Source organism: Halyomorpha halys, unplaced genomic scaffold (assembly GCF_000696795.3).
Source record: "Halyomorpha halys isolate HHAL.00 unplaced genomic scaffold, Hhal_1.1 Scaffold132.1, whole genome shotgun sequence".
Taxonomy (NCBI): Eukaryota; Metazoa; Arthropoda; class Insecta; order Hemiptera; family Pentatomidae; genus Halyomorpha; species Halyomorpha halys.
The window spans coordinates 317,824-335,528 of NW_027109437.1; the positions used below are offsets into that span (position 1 = coordinate 317,824).

Below are 17,705 nucleotides of genomic sequence, written 5' to 3' on the forward strand. Positions count from 1 at the left end.
TATATATAAATATTTGACGGTATAATTTAAAATATGAAGAAGATTGTTAGGATTGCAGTCAAAAAGAACAAAATAATTTTCAGCTATTTATTATCCAACATTTTGCCCCACTTCCTAGGGCTTCATTAGGAGTCTTCAAGATGATAGCTAAACAGACTTTGACAATAAATCCAATCATATCATCTTGAACAGTCCTACAAAGTAGGGTGAAATGTCGGATAATAAATAGTTTAAACTATTTTGTTGTGTTCTTTTTGACCGCAATCCTAACCAGCTTCTTCTATTATTTATTAATCTTAAAGTTGTATATATTTTCTATGATCTTTATCTTTGACAATTTACAGCTCAAAATAAAATTATTTGACTATCTTATCAACCATACTCTCTTTTGATTTTGAAATTGAAATTTCAAATAAATAGTTCGGAAAAAAAAAGTTGAGCAAAATAACACTAAACATTCAATAATACAGAATTATACTTCAATGAGAATACCCATTAAATAATTATAAGACTGATTAACTTTTGCAATATAAATTAATAAATGTATGCAATAATATGAATTGTTTAATTTTCAACTGGAATAGGTTTAAATGGAAGAACCACTAAGTCCACTTGCCGTACTTGTTCTCCCAAACAGTACCACAAAAGATCATTAATAAGATTAGTTTATAAATGTGGAACGTACATAAAATCATTTAGACATGAGTAACGGGCATATTATCTAGACATGATAGTAATATTTAGACATGGGTAACTAGAAATTTGTAGGCCCTAAACATATCACTAAAAACATATAATTAAAATATTATGACAAATAATAAATACCTGTCCAGCAACTGGTTTATGATTGACATTCTCGAACATTTGTTCCACATCTTGAATGATGAGTTTGATGATGGTATCATTATGATCAATACAAACAGCAGCTTTTTCTAACCTTCGTTTATATTTTGCTAATAACTGTTGTTGCCTTTCAGGTAAAGTACTCAAATACCTCAAACGTTTGTAAATAACTGCTCTATTAAAAACCCTATCAACAAATATGGCAAACTTCAATATGATAACAAGACTGGAAGAAAACTGAAAGAAATAATTCTTTACCTGTAAGCTTTAAAAGAATGAATAATTTTATGGAAATGTTCTCTTTCCTGTTGGCTATGAATATCACCTTTATCTTCCATGTCAAGTATTTTAAACATTAATCTCTAATTAATTTCTTCGAACGCTTAAATTAGGGAAAGTCCATAAATAAAGTTAATTGGTAGTAATAGTCACATTCATATTTGGTTCAGTTTCTTTTCATAATTAAATCCATTATTTTTTTCAAATTTGTGTTTGAATAATCAAGAACGAAAGTGTTCCCCCAAAAATCTCTTTTGTGCCACCAAAGAACTAATTTTTGACCACAGTGTCCTTAAAATAATTTGGTAAACTTAAGAAAATGTAAGGGTTAATGACATAATCTTCAATGCCTTTTAATAAGCATTGAAGGTTAAAATGAATTATATGAAATAATTATCACAGACATTACAAATTATCAATCCCTAAATTAGAAATTAACAGACAATAGAAAAGATTATAATGGATTCAAGCTCCAATACTCTTTTAGAAAAACGGAATAGGTAGAAATGCTTGTGATCTATCTGAATGAGTGATCTAATTTCACCCATCTTCTTGTTTACGTCTTGTTTCAAGAGTGCTAAGATCTCACAGAAAGCCTCGATAATGTGCGTTCAATCATTTTCAATATTGCAGCTGTAAAAAGGCAGGTAGAAAAGATGTAGAGCAAGGATAGCGAAGAACTAAAAACGATGTAAGGTGACCGAAAGGGCACTAGTCATTCGAAGTTAATACAATGCTGGAGGGAATCTGTCTCCAGACATTGTAAAGTAATAGAATACGCAAACGGAAGACACCAGTCTCGAAGCCTCATGCGGTAATAATACAGAAGGGAACCAGTCCTTAGAACTTGCAGGAGAGAGAGAGTTAGAAGTATAATGAAATAAAAACTCTAAAATCAAGTTGAGGCATCTCGGTAGAGCCCCAAGTAGACTTAAAATAATTCCAGGTTGACTTCGTCTCGATGGAATCATTGTACTCCTAGCATGCCTATGATAGGCATTCTACTTTATTCAGGCTCGTCCAGGACATCTCTGTGAATTACTTTATTGATAACATATACAACAATTAGATATTTACAATGTTTCATAATTATATACATATTAGTACTGAAATAACATTACATTAGGCATTAGGAATTAGAGTAGATCAACTTATCCAGCGCTGATTTCGAGTAAAACCGTTTAAGCGATAAAAAAAAAATTTATTTGAAACTGTTTCGAAAGTAGTGAATTCTAACATTTCAGTTAGCAGTTACATAACATTGCACAACAGTTAGCAGTGACTTAATCCTGCCTGACTATTGACTTTCAATTCCTTACGGGACATGTGGGATTTCGAGCATCATGGCCACGGGATGGATATCAATCCAAGCTGTGGTGTTTCGGAGACTGCTGAAGCAGATCATTCAGGGGGGGATTACTTCAGGATTCTACGCTCTTACAATGGAAGAGTTCCCTCAGACAAGAACAAGAAAGAAGCGAAAACGAGAATCAAACATTATAAATTGTTTTGTTACACTGTTATGCGTAAAATCGAACCACTGCAAACACCTGTCTTGATCAAAGGGTAGAGAAAAGTGGGAAGGAATTAATAAAATCTTACTAAAAGTTTTACTAATTGGAAGTAATTTTTCAACTTTTCGGGGAATGATACTCGGGGGAGCGACTTCCCTGTCACCAATTATTTGGGCTATATGGATTAATATCAATTTTTGTGTAGTTTTTTTTTCGTAACCTCCTTTATTATTATATTCGCATAATACGTACATATATACATATAAAAGAGAAATGATATAAGCATATGTGTATATGTATATAATTTTGTGTTCTATTGGATAAACCATTTAATTTAATGTCGAAAACTTCATTCTGCGAGAAGTTTGAAGTACTTCGAAGATAGTTCCTTTCGACATTTGATGAAGAGATACATGAAATGGATAACGAGAATAAATATTATTCATACTCTTCAAATAATTACTGAACGAATCTTTCATCATCAGCGATTTACTTGTCTACTTATTATTATCCCAGTACAATCCAAAATTCTTCGTAAAATCCTCAGTATTCCTTACTTTGTCACAAATAAAATCATCCGTAAAGACCTTAATGTTCCATATGTAACCGAACTAGTCCGAACCAGATATCAATCCTTCCATTATAAACTCCCTATCCATAAAACCCTCTATTTCAAACCTTGCTTCTTCTTCTATTCCTGACAATCCTCCGAGGTGCCTGAAAAGAAGATGGCCTCGAGACCTTCTAGTGTAGAAATATGATTAGAGTGCTACCAATGGGTAGTTTCTCTACGTGCCTGTTTCACTCCATTTTGATCTTTGATCAAATTTACCTAATGTGTTATGTAAATAGCAATCAATAATTAAATTTTTTTACAAATACTCCAGTTAATAAAATTTATCTCTCTTTGGCAAACAAGCTGACTGCCAAACTCAACCTTTCTGGGATTACCTTTTGAGAAGTTGTCACGTGCTGCTTTTGTTTATTGGGTGTATATTGTTTTAATCGGTGAAACTATATTTAATTAAAATGCTTCTTTATAATTTTAAGAAAATAACAGACGTTGTTTCTACCAAAGTAAGATATATAACATGTTTTTGTAGTTTGTTTTGGTTTTTCTATTTATATGTATTTAGTCCTGATTTTCTATGGTTCATTTCTTATTTCCAGGATTTTTTTTTGTATTACTCTCTAAAATTCAAAGGAGATCACCTATTGTTATACTCAAACATGACATGATATCAAGAATTATGCAAATTATATAAAATAAAAATTAAATGCACTCAACATAATTTCCATGGACTGTCTCTGGTTATTTAGGAATTTCCTAAACTTGATGTAAGTTTATTTTGTTTGGATTAAATCTGTACATTTATTAGTTGTTATTGGAGCATAATAATTAATATGATTATCTGTTGATTTCAGATTGTTCAACCATTCTGTGCAGATTTAATGAATTTACTTGAAGGGAAAGATCACTGTAAATGAGTTTTAGGTTGATTAAACCAAAGAAGGAACTTAGTTGGTAAGTATGTCTATGTTAAGTTTTTTTTTCTTGTTTTTAATTAAATGTTTCAAATCTTTCTAGAAAGGACTGTGGATTATCCAACTATATTGAATTACTTTTTTGACAATTTACTAAAAAATTCTTAATTGCCCTATTCTTAGAGTCATTTATTTGCTATAATAGTGGTACATCTTATACAAATTGTTTAATTTAATTTTTTTTGACATATTACACTGTAGACTGTGGTTCATTTGTGACAACCCTGTTAACTTTGATACAGTCTGTAAGAGGACTCTAGAGGAAAAAGTAACCCAAATCTATTCTTATAACTTTGGTATACACCCAATTCAAAATAAAATCAAAACTTTTTTTTGTGAGACGTGACACTATTTAAGTAAAGTAGTGATTTTTGTGAGGTCTTAGCTAAGTAATTCTTACTGCAATTATTTTTATGTTTTGATTTAAATCACTAGCTTTAATACAATGTTTGATTTTGATATTATTTTAAATTTTATTATGTTTGGCACAAATAAGAAAGAAATTATCCTCCAGCTAAGTACCTTGACAACACCACTTCAATTCAATACTGGTCTCAGGCATCCATATCTATTATTATTAAACCTTCCTAAATTTTTTATAAAGATTTTTACATTGAATATTGTAGAAATTAATGCCTTAATTATATGAAAAAGTAACAACTCATCAGATAGCCACATTAAATCCTCATAAACATTCATGTTTCGTTAGTACAATGATGACAGTTTCTCAGAATTAGAATTAATAATATTTATCCGAAAGAGTACGTAACATTGGTATAACTGTTCTTGAAATAACACGGTTTAGTTTCGAGTGGAGGAGGTTGATAAATAATCAAATGTGTATTTGTAAGAATTATAAATCAGATTGCCTAAGCCGAAATTATTTTAATGGCATTAATTTAGAGCATGCTCATACTGTATGTAATGACTGCATTAATTAGTATAACATAATGTATTTTGTGGAAGAATATCAATACATTATTAGGATTTTCTTACATTTATCTTTGGTAAATTTTGTATTTTTTTTTTTCATTATTGTCTTATTCTAAAAAATTATGGCTATATGTTATTAATTTCTTTATTATTTTTAGCCTGTTTACTCAGAATTTATTTTTTAGACATAATAAAAAAAAATTGAGTTATTGGTTCCCAGGGATCCAACCCTTCCTTTCGTGCAACTTTCTCATCCGTCCACTGTAGGATTAAATATTCATTGTTTAGGGTTATTTATTAATAAATTGTAATAGGGGAGGATTATTTGAGTCTAGTGGAATTTTGAAATTATTATTTGTTAAAAGTAAAGATATGCTACTTATTCTTAGCTTGATAGAATTTTTTTTTTTTTAATTTGATGCTCCTTTTGTTGTTTGGCTGAATTTAAAAGGACATGTTGAAGTCGTCAAGAAAAGTTTAAAGTATGAGAATAGATTCAGAAGGCAGGGCTAGGAGTATTTCAAAAAATCTAAGGAATGTATCAGAAGTTAAAGATCAACAGGTAATTATAATTGCTTCTCTTTGGAAGTTTAATAGTTGACCATATAGAGTTGAAAGGAAAGATGGTCAGAACGGTACTTATTAGTCAAAGGAAGCATTTACTAAAAATGATATTTCGATCCATGCTTTAGGTATTCATCAGAACCCGAAATTATGCGGTAGGCAAGAAATTGAAAGATTAGCTGCAGTTGCTTGGCCATCATATAGACCAGTGGTTCCCAACTTTTTTTTTTTAAGGCAGAACCTTTTTGATTGAAGTAGAAAAATGGTTGAATCCCGGCAATATCATTTGATACAAATAAAGTGGTTTGTCTTTTGAGCAAAAGCTATGGACAAGGACCCGTAAAGCAAAATTTGAAGAAAGTCTGATGGGAAGGTTCAAAACTGTTGAGTTTACATGGAATGACCCATTCCGGAAGTTATTTCTCAGGACCCCAGTTAGTACGACTGGCATAGACAGTACTGAACCAGATTTCTTTCGTTCAATTTCTTGCCAACTACATAGACTGAACTGAACTGAATCATTCTATACTGGGTTGCTGCATAGACTGAGCTGAACTAATTCATTGAATTCTTTTCCAACCATATAAATTGGAGCCCTGATAAAAACATGCATTGTGGTTCAAAACAAGGTGTCTAACCGTACTTAGACCATCTTTTCGATGTGTAATTAGTGTGTTACCCTAAATTTCTGTTTCTTAGCATTATTTTTGTCAAATATAACTAAAAAAAGTCTACCAACTGCTTTGGCGATTATTACTTTCCTCATTATTTCTATTGTGTAGGTAGGTTTTTTTTTTGCTTCATAATTTCTTTTTTTTTCTTTCTTATCTCCAATAGTTCAATAAATGTAATCTTTTTGAGGTTTTTATTTATAATAGCGTTTTAAATGTATATATAAGTAGGTAGGTAAATTATTTAATTGAGTAGGTAGTTATTTTATTTCCCAATGTTTCAAGATTATAGAATGCATTTTATTATTTATATTTCGTAATCAAATATAACAATGAAATTTCAGTTTGTTATTTGAGAATAAAATCTTCAGGAAGAGGAGGCGTGTTTCATACACAAATTACAAGAAAAATACTTTAGCGCATTAATAAGTGAAAGTAGCTTTAAGGAAATTGATATAGTCCTATTTCACATTAATCTTTAACTTTTCTCTAAATTTGTACCCAATTAGACAAGACATTGAAATATATTTATGTAATAACCCATTCATATCAAAATATAGGTATGCTGGAAAATATGTTGACAATGGATTAGTGCAGTGATTCCCAAAGTGTGAGCCATGGCTTCCGCAAAGGGCCCCGCAAAATATTCAATTAAACAATTTGGCAATTTTCCTTGAATTTTTGAATTGGAACCACTTGGTAGTTGTTCAGTCTCAATATCGATATTACCGAAACTGTTGAAATTAGATATTTTATGGTATCCCAAGGAAAATAGTATCTATCTGTTTTTAATTTTTTACTGTTAAATGGGTAATCACTTTTAAAAAAGAAAGTTTTCCAATTTTTTAAAAAAGACAAAAATTTAGAAAAAAATCTGATGTATTAAGGGTGCCACAATTATTTAGCAAGCCACAAACCGAAAAAGATTGGGAACTTGTTGATTACCTAATGTAGTGGATGGAATCTAATCTTAATCTTTTTTTTCTATTTTCTAATATCGGAATATAAAAAAATATATATGTTCTACTTTCCATAAGATATGTTTAACTCTAAAACTTCTACTTTTTACTCCAAGTTTTTACTTTTTTAAAGGAAATATTAAGCAATTCATCTATAATATTTCTTAATGTTCGCATTTAAAAATTTAAAGTCCTATAGGAAAAATAATACCTTATGCTACATTTCAGATCATTCAGTAGTGTTACCGAGCCAGAGTTAAATCATAGAATACTGTTTACACACCTTTTTTTTTTTTTATAATTTGAATTTTACTGTCACTTCAAGGTCAAATTTGAAATTTATTATTAAAAGAAACTATTGTTCTACTGGGCGATAAGAGTTGTTTTTTCATTGTTTTACATACTTAATTTATCACTCCAATCTTAATTATTTGAGGCAGGCACTTCCTTGATTTTTATTTGATAATTTATGAATTCCTGTTTCAGACAAAGCATTAACCTAAAGAAAATAGCACACTGAACTACCTAAAAGAAAGTGCTCAAAGGAAATGACGAAAGATCTGTTGGAAACAAACTGAGGTGTTTGAAAAACTAAATGAAGATAAATAAATTAAAAATAAAATCAGTAAAATATAAGAATTTTATTTTATTGTCCTAGAACCTTCCCTGTTGGTTACTGCTGTCCCCACTCCTGAAACCTATTGTCCCCCCCCTACTCCATCTCCCCTCTTTCATCTGATGATATCTCGTTTACTACGTTGTATTGTAAATTTAAAAGATGCTGTTCGCGGTATATTATTAGTTTTTAAATTAAATTAATGACGTTTTAAATTTAGATACCAGTAGTGACTTTTTTTTTTTCTTTTTGTTGTATGTACGTTAGGTTTTATGCGTAGTTTAGTTGGTATTAAAAATGGAGGTTTACAGCCTATGTATCTGAGAAAAGGTAAGTTTCATTTAATTTAATCTCGGGTTTTTCGTGCTTAGTGAGGTTGAGGATAGTTTTATTTCATGTAAAAACGAAGCTGTGCCGGGTGGTTTGAATATTTCTGTCATTTCAACGTATTTTAACGATTTGGCGGCAAGGAGATCTGTCCAAGCCGGCCATGTTTCTCGTCTTTTCAACGACAGTTGATCAATTTTCCAATTTATGATAATTTTTTTATGTTGTTATTGTTTGATTCTATGAAGTTTTTATTCAATATTATTCCAAATCTTGTGTTGATTTTCGAATCATGTCTATACCTGAGTTGGGTAATTATATAATTTTTTTTTTATTATACGTTAAAATGTTTTGTTATGTTAATTTATGTATTACTTAAGGAGTTCAGGTTATATTTATGAATTTGAGATGTTAATTTTGGCGGTCGTTTTTATTTAATGTTAAGATTAGTGGTTTTGATCTAAATATTTGACAAATTAATCAGATTCCTTCTATAATTACGTTGTAGACTGATAATAGCAATGTATTAACTTATTTCTGTTCGATTTGAACTTTGTTGGGGGATATTATATATTTGAATAAGTGAGTTATTCAATTAGTGTTTGTCCCTATCCTTAACTGTGAAGCCAGGGACGCTTGTTATTCCTATGACCTTGGGTTCGCCAATCCCAAATAGTCTTCCCCCGTTTTCAGGTTTTCGTTCAGACAATTGAGTTAATTCAAGTTGTGTTATCCCAATTAAATTATTGAAAATTGACGAATAAAGATCATAGATAATATTTTTGTTTGCTATGCTATAGATCCCTACAAAGTACATTATCTAGGAATGCAGTTATTGACAAATTAATGAAATAAATATCAAATAATGTACTTTAATAGATGTTTACATTTTCATATCTAGGTATTTCTACAGTTTCTTCTTTTAACCAAAACTTCTGTAACATCTATGAACTTATATTTTCATTGGATTTATACAGACTTATTAATATTATTCGACTTAGTTCTTATTGAAGTATTGAAATCTGGTTTAAGGAAGTTTTATAAAGATTCATTTTGTTTAATTTAGTTCAACTAGCTTACTGGTTTTTCCATACATAAATTATTATTCCAGTACATAAACTATTCCATAATTTTCAATTAGCATATACAAAGTACATTAAATGAATTATGTTATGTAACAGGTGTGATGGGAGTAAAATAATTTTTATTGTGAGGGTTATGTACTACAGTATCTGAAGAGAGAGAAGTATTTAGAACAAATATTTTGTGTTAAAATGTTGTGTGTCTTCTATTTAAGATTTTTATAAAGCCAATAAGTTTCCATCTTGGTTTAAGCAAAATCTTACTGTTAGGATTTACAGTTCAGTTTTTACTATGGTTTACATATATCCTGTTTTTTATTTGCTAACATGCTTAAAAAGATTTTTGACATAGACTATAATCCTATAAATGTTGTTTTCGTATTTCGGCAAGGTTTATAAATTGTTTTTATTGACATTTCTTGCATTTTTTGTTTATGTTATGAATGCTTGTGTACAAATTAATCCATTGTTACTGTTCTAAATATTTATACCAGACATTTCACACTTTTCTCATTTTTAAATTATTGCATAATCTGTTGATATTATTTAACATTAAGGAATTCGTTTTACATAATGAACAAAATCATTCTCTATTTCATCCTTGTGATACTCGACATTTTGTATTATGAACTTTAGTAATTTTTTAAAATTTAAAAAAGAAATGGTTTAGTTTTTTCAATAGAATAACATCTTTTAAATGTACAATATCAATAAAGATATTGTTACTCTTGGTTGTTATACATTTATGTGTGCTATCAATTTCAGTAGTTGTGCAGAAGTTTAAAATTTAATTATTAATATTTATATTTCTAAATGTAGTAACACTTGGATAGTAAATTCTTCTTGTACCTTTAAATATAATCTCGGGATTTGATTAATTATGCTTGATTATTGTACTTTAAAACCATTCCAAAGAAAAAATAGTTTAGAAAGGAATAAAACATTGTTGACACATTATGCATAATTGATGCAAGATTACCGATCATTTATTGATTTGTCACAGTTCTATATCAAAATATTCCTAATTTGAAGTCACATGATTTAAGACAAAGAATGTTACTCTTCTGCTTATGAAATAAATGATCTTATATTCTTTTCTCATGAAACTTGGTTTTGAATAAAACCTTAAAAATTATAAATTTATTTCTCTAATCTGAGTAAGCATATACATTTCTCTTCGGCTTGTTTTCATCATTTATATATTCTGCTGAAATATTAAAAATGATATGATTATTTAATATTTTTCAGTTTAATATCTTTGAAATTTTAAAATTATTCTTTGCATTGTGGTTTTAGGTAACTTTGTGACAAGGCAGTTAATGGAAATTTTACTGGTTTATATTTCAGTAATGTTTATTAAAATAATGTCTTATTAAGTATCACAAATAATTGTTTATATTATTTATCAATTAATTATTTTTTATGAAGTATTATTGTTACTTGTCTATATATTTTAAAATCGTATGTATGAATAATAATAATAATAATGTACCTAATTGATTTTCGTTACAATTATTTTTATTTTCCTTAAGTCATTGCTTATTTTTATTCCTCGGTAGAAAACTCTTCAGTAGGTTTATTCTATAATTATGGTCATAATATAGTTCTGTTTTGATTACTTCATATTTTTTCTACATGTTCCAGGAGTGAAGCAATGAAAGGTTCAGATAATTCAAAGAAAATTAAATTTTATTTTCCTAATAGTCTTCATTGAATTGTTAATACAAATAAGATTGTTGGAATAGTTAATATTAATAAAAGAAATAATTATGATAATATAGTACAATATTAAGTGACGTGACAGCCGTGCAGATTGGCACACAGTTCCCAGTGCGCTCAGTTCGGAACATTGAAGGTTCGATTCCCACCTGGGGCAGTTAACATTCATTTTTCAGAGGTCCCAAAGAATGAATCTTGATATTCCCACCTTGGTTAGTACGCGACGGCAACTCAGATAGCCACCAGAGGTTGGCAAAAAAGACTACAAGACCCACTTGTCGGACTTGTTCCCCCCACCAGTACCAGTAATACAATATTAAATAAATTATACATATAAACTTCTGTATCCTCTAGTATATATACTCTTGATACGTTGATAATAAAAACTTTTTTGGAAGAAGATGGTTGACCGTATGAAGTAGATTGTAGGAACATTAGGGGTATTCATGATGTTGTGTTAAATGTTATATGTTTTACCATGTTAAATGTTATAACTATAGGATTGTGAGCAGCCCTATTTGAAGTCATGTTAAACGTTAAATGCATAAGAGTCCCTAGCGGATTTTCTCAGCAACTTGTTGTATAAGCCTTTATGTTTATAACCTTCCTTCCAGACCCTCATGTTATTGTTTACCTCAGTTTTGATTTAAGTAATTAATTAAAACATGCCTAGAGTGAGTGAAAAGTGGAATTTGTGTGAAAGTTTAGCTTATGAGTGTCTTATTGATCTTCAAACTTGTGAAGAAGAGAATGAAGATGAGCTAATTGACAACTGTATTGAAAGTCACAACAACTAATATGGCGGCGATCTCAACTGGTCTGTAGTGTGACGTCATTCTCGATTTAACTGACCAAGTAACAGACTCTCAGCCATGTTAAATGTTATTTCGTTTTACCACGGCAAAAGAAGGCAATTTTTTTCGATTTAACACGAGTTTTTCGATTTAACACGCTTTAACATAGATCATGAATACCCCTATTGTAAGGGTGGCTGTCAATAAATGTATTGAACCATTGGTTAACAATTAATAGTTTTCTTCTACTATTTTGATTCCTTAATTGATCACCACCCGGACTATCTTCCTACAAATGAAAAACTTTTTTATTATTAAACTAAAAGAGACAAAATCTTTATTTAAAGAACTATTAATGTAATATAGTTTTGATGATGAAAAAATTTTACAATAGGTCTGTTCCAACTACCACTTCTGACTATGTAGGCTCCATACAGTTCCTGACAGTAAGAAGTGTTTGTTGGAACAGACCTAATAAAATAATGGTTAAGAATAAATTTTTTTTAAATTCTATCATGCTCTACTTATGGAACAATGAGAGATAAAAGGTTAAATACGGAAAAATCTAGTATAATGTTTTTAAAAATTACCTTAAACTAAGATTACATTAAATTTTAAATTTTTATCTGAAGCCTATAAATTGAAGTATGGAATCAAAACATTTGTTTAATTATAAAGATAATTTTTTTTTAAAAACATGATTATTGTTAAATTTTTTTTAAACTGAATTCATGTGCTTTTTTTATTTATTTTTTTTAGAAAGAAAAATGTATCTCATAATTTAGTACAAAATCAATTTTCACATCATCAACAAGGAGTAGAGGACCAAATATTTTTTTATTATAGGTTTCATTTATTAATTTATATCTAGAGTTATGAAACGATTCACATATTTAAATGATTCATTACAATTTATAATCAAGTAAAACGGACGTCATTCTTTTGTAAGTGTTCGGTCAATTCTTTATCTATAATATCAGTTATTTTTATTTTTGTTTTTGTCCTTGGTTGGATCCTAAAGTGGGTTTTGTATTATGGTAAATTATAATACAAACGTAATTATTCACGTTAGAAATGTGAATAATTTTCTGATTTATTGTCACTCTAAATTGTTTTTATTTTGATATTCACTCGATCACGGGGAAAGTTAAAACTGAATCGATTATCATTACAAACATTTTTGTTCATTATCTAATTTACAAGGTATTTGTTGCGGTAAGGTAATGAGACCATAGGAAATGATAAGGAATATTTCATATTATCGTGGTAACGATTATTGTACTATTATGATACTGTCTGTACTATTTGCTTTATGATCGAAAATGGAACATGATAAAAAAAAATACAGGAGGCGGCGTTTTGTATCATTAACCTTTTTTCAGAAAGACATATGAAGAATAAGAAGTTAATCCTGAAAAGTATGAATTTTCATTTCCAGATTTAGTCGCCATATTGTCTCGTCAAAATATATTTATTTCATTAGTGGGCATTGAAAACAAAATTTTATAAGTAATTGGTATTTGGAATTCAAAGATGAGTTAGAAGTAATTATACGAAAATTAAATTTTCTGGATCAAAAAACTAATGTCACAGTTTTAAATTATTACCATTAGCTCCAGCTAAAACAAATAAATCATTTCTTTAAAAAATTTACTAAAAGAAACTTTATATGAGAAATTGCATAAAATCGGCCAAGAAATAATACAAAATATTGTTTCATCGATGCCTATTAGATATCCGACATCATCGTAGATGCAAATGAATGATGAAAGATTTGCGGCTGCCATTTCAAATCTATAAAATATTATATGCATAATTAAAAATGTGCTAGTACTTTTTTGACCCTGACAATTTTCGTTAAATTACTTCAAACTCATCTTTGTAGGAGTAATAGTTAACATGAAATTTGCTAAAATAAATTTCTTTATAGTTTTTCGGACAAATTTTCATTTGCCAAATTTATATTCATATGTGAAAAACTACTACCCCTACGAAGATAAGTGTCATAAACTACTTTATAATAAGTTAAATTTCCTTTATTTTGAGTGTTGGCAGACATATGTGCGTCTTATGGACCTAGAGATATATTTTTTCAAAAATCCAACATTTTATATGAACAACTAGAAATTAACATTTTGTCAAATATCATAAAAAGTACTACTCCTACAAAGATAAACATAATTAACTATTTTGTAGTAAATTTAACTAGCTTTAATTTGAGTGCTAATAGACATCTGTACGTCAAATGGTTTTTGAGATATAGATTTTTCAAAATAAATTAACTAACTACTAATCTTTCAGTAGATTTTTAATAAATGTTGCTTTTTAAAAAGCTATATCTCGAAAACTATTTAACGTAAATAACTTTATTAGGGCTCATATTTCAGCAAATTTACTCTTCTTTAAATAATATTCTTTTAGATTTTCTAGTGTTGTTGGTAATTTTTAAGATATAGAGCTCCGAATGAAAAATTAAGGTTTTGAAACAGCTGCCATTTTTTATTCCCCCTACCTATACATAGTTGTCATTAAAGTAATCAAAAATTGAGGTGAGATTACTGCCTTTTTTTTCTTCCCGGCTCTTGTACTGGAAGGTTATGGACTGGTCTTTGTGTTTTCATTTATTTAAAACACGAAGAGTACAAATATTTATCAATTGTAAGTTCTAAAACAATCCTGACTGAACACAAACGTGTGGATGCGCCATTTTTGCCCAAAAATCGACCCTAAACAGGTCGGCCTCAAATTCAGTCCAACTTGCACCAGCCAATCCAAATAACTCATCCAGTGTAGAGATACCTTTAACAAAGTTTAATTTTTCTTGAAAAATGTCGATTGTTGAAGTAGGGAATTACGATAATTATTTGTAATAAAAAAAAACAAAAAAAAAACTTAATTTTGAAGAGTTAAATTCTGAAAACTTTCGATGAAAATGGTTTAGATGAACTGATTGTCTTCTACTATGGATGCTTGTTGCACAGACCCAACCAATAGCGTTCGCGGTCGACCTGTCCTCTAGTGGTGGTTTTTGAAAACTAATCGGATTTCGGATTTGTGTTCTCTGTAGATACAGACCGAGAACTCATAACAACCCCATAAAAATTAATAAACAAATATCTGATAAAAATTCTAGAACGAAAGTTGAATTTATTGGTCATTTAGTACTATTACTATATGATAATATAATAATCTATATATATATGATAACTATAATAATCTTCCAGTATATAACTATACATTTTTATAATCTACAACCCTTACAAACTTTAGGTTTCGTTCATTTTATCCACATTTATTTAGTTCCTTTTTAAAATGAACATATGAATATAAATTTGGCAAATGAAAATTTGTTCGAACAACTATAAATCAAATTATTTTGGCAAATTTCATGTAAACTATTACTCCTACGAAGATAATCATAAACTACTTTATAGCTCATTAAGCTAGCTTTAATTTGAGTGCTAATAGACATCTGTACACGTACGTCAAATGGTTTTTGGTCATTTTGAAACAGCCGTCATTTTTTATTCCCCCTACCTATACTTGGCAGACTCATCAATTTATAGTTTCTCATCAGTTTATAGCTTAGTTTTCATTAAAGTAATCAAAAATTGGGGTGAGATAACTGCCTTTTTTCTCCTCTTGGGCTCTTGTACTATTCGGATTCAATAACTCAAGTTCATAATAAATGGAATATAGTCCGGGTGCGGTCAAATAAAACTCAAATTATAATAACTATTTTAATTGAGCCAACTTTTCGCCCCACCTTGCAGGGCTTCGTCAGGGTTGTTTTGACACAAGTCTAAGTCAGAAACAACTCTAAATACTTTTTTCAAATCTTGTCAATTAACTATAGCGGTTCATTTCTTATTACACACAGCACAGATATAAATTTATAAAAAAACCTATATGTTTGGTAAAGCAAATTAACTAGTATATGATAAAAATTCTAGAACGAAAGTTGGATTTATAGGTTATGTAGTAGTACTTATATGAATTTTTATCATTTACCTTCTACTTCAGGTTTCCTTTTATATTACCTAAATTTATTTTGTTCCTTTTTAAAATGAGAATTGTACAAATCGAATTTAATAGCCAATAAAAATAATAAACGCGTTTATACCGACGAGTGTTACTTCCTTTGTACAAGAAGGCCAGTTAGTATTTGTGGCAAGGAGGCAAACCTGTGAAGCCAGTGATCGAAAAAGTATTGACAATTCTTTTTTCTTTAAATTTCAAAAGGATTAAAATACTTAGAGAATATTTGTTTCATAAGCGGTACTTGGAAACTAAATTTTATAAGTAATTAATTTATGGAATTCTAAGATGAGTTTGAAGTAATCATATCAAAATTTTCAGAGTCAAAAAAGTTGTGGCACACTTTTAATTATGCACACATCATCATTCATTTGAATCTATGATATCTATAATCTTATAGGTATTGATGAAACAATATTTTGTGTTTCTTCTTGGCCGATTTTATTTTTTGAATAAGTAATTTAATTAGTGATATTTTTCATACTAGGTCTTTTCCTACAACCATTTCCGACTGTCCAGAACTATTCTGAACATGTGCAGTACAGCTTTTAGGAGGGAAAACTTGTACTACGAATTCTCTGGGCAGTCAACAATGGTTGTTGGAACAGACCTGCTAAGGTTTGGGCTTATCAAATAATCATGTCCATTGGTCTGCAATAAAAAATGGCGGTCGGGCGAATAAGATATAGTCCAAGAACCGAAGAAAATAAACGGAAAATTCATGTTCTGATTTTTGTTATTGTTTGGGTTTGGATTGTTATAAAAAAAATAAACTAATTTTTTGATCTCGGCAGACGACTAGAAGTTTATTTTATTCAAGAAAAACTAATATATTCTTTATCAGCTCAATATCTACCGCGCGAAAAATATTAAGTACACTTTTTTTTTTTTAATATATACGTCTTATTCAAGAAAATCCCTATAATTTTCCATTTTACGATCAGTATCCTGTTAAATACTTGGTCTGTTCTAACTACCAATTTTAACTGTCCAGAAATGTACGGAGCCGTGCGTAGTACTGGTTTTAGGAGGGAAGAACTTTTACTACGAATTCTCCGTACACAGCTATGGGCAGTCAACATGGTTGTTGGAACAGCTATGGTTGTTGGAACAGACCTACTAAGGTTTGGGTTTATATGATCATGTCCATTGGCCTGCAATAAGAAAATGGCGGTTGGGTGCATACGGTATAGTCCAAGAAACGAAGAAAATATTTTTGATATTATTTTGCTTGGATTGATTTAAAAAAAAAAAACAAAAAAAAAAAAACTAATTTTCAATCTTAGTAGACTATTTTTTGGACGTCTATTTTATTCAAGAAAATCCTTAAAATTTTCCTTTCTACTCCGATATCTTGGAAACCATGTAGCACTCGGGAAACATTATGAATCCCTTTTGTAAAGTTGAGCAAATTTTCTAAAATTTGAGCTTTTAAAGACCTCTGTAAATTTAAAAGTACTCAAGACGCAGTTTTAGAAAATATGGAAACTGCTATTTCTACGACGAAGGATAAGCTAATTTTAAGTGAATTTAATAACCTTCATTTTGAGGTGACTCAAATATTGACAAAAGTGCTACGTCAAAATTTTCTAAATTGTAGTATATAAGGGAGCGACGGTAGCAGCGTGGCAACGCGCCTGTTTACCAACTCAGAGGTTGTAAGTTCGAGCCCGACCCTAACCGGGACTTTTTCAAGCATGAAATTATACAAAACTCGCTTACAGCCTCCCCCCGGGCATATGTGAGGCCCGTTAGCCAATCACCCATTACCCATTGACACTCCCAATAAATAGGCGTGGGAGTGACGAACCCACCCTAAGA

The 17,705-nt window shown here is 29.7% G+C and overlaps 2 protein-coding genes across 3 annotated transcripts in view; one reads left to right on the forward strand and one right to left on the reverse strand.

Moving 5' to 3' along the window:
• LOC106678284 (carnosine N-methyltransferase) overlaps nt 1–1,383 on the reverse strand; it is a 10,705-nt gene extending 9,322 nt beyond the window's left edge. Inside the window, exons 1-2 of the mRNA XM_014416707.3 lie at nt 1,102–1,383; nt 826–1,030 (exon numbers count right to left, since the gene is read on the reverse strand). Coding sequence (XP_014272193.1) covers nt 826–1,030; nt 1,102–1,199 — 303 coding nt within the window. The 5' untranslated portion in view covers nt 1,200–1,383. The remainder of the gene's footprint in view (nt 1–825; nt 1,031–1,101) is intronic.
• Nucleotides 1,384–8,042: 6,659 nt separating this feature from the next.
• Nucleotides 8,043–17,705, forward strand: part of LOC106678281 (CTD small phosphatase-like protein 2) — a 40,441-nt gene continuing 30,778 nt past the window's right edge. Inside the window, exon 1 of one of the 2 annotated variants that reach the window (XM_067047611.1) lies at nt 8,043–8,254. The gene's annotated coding sequence lies outside the window, so the exon portion shown is untranslated. Of the gene's footprint in view, nt 8,255–8,352; nt 8,563–17,705 lie in introns of those variants that run through there. The other variant, XM_067047612.1, reaches the window with a different exon arrangement.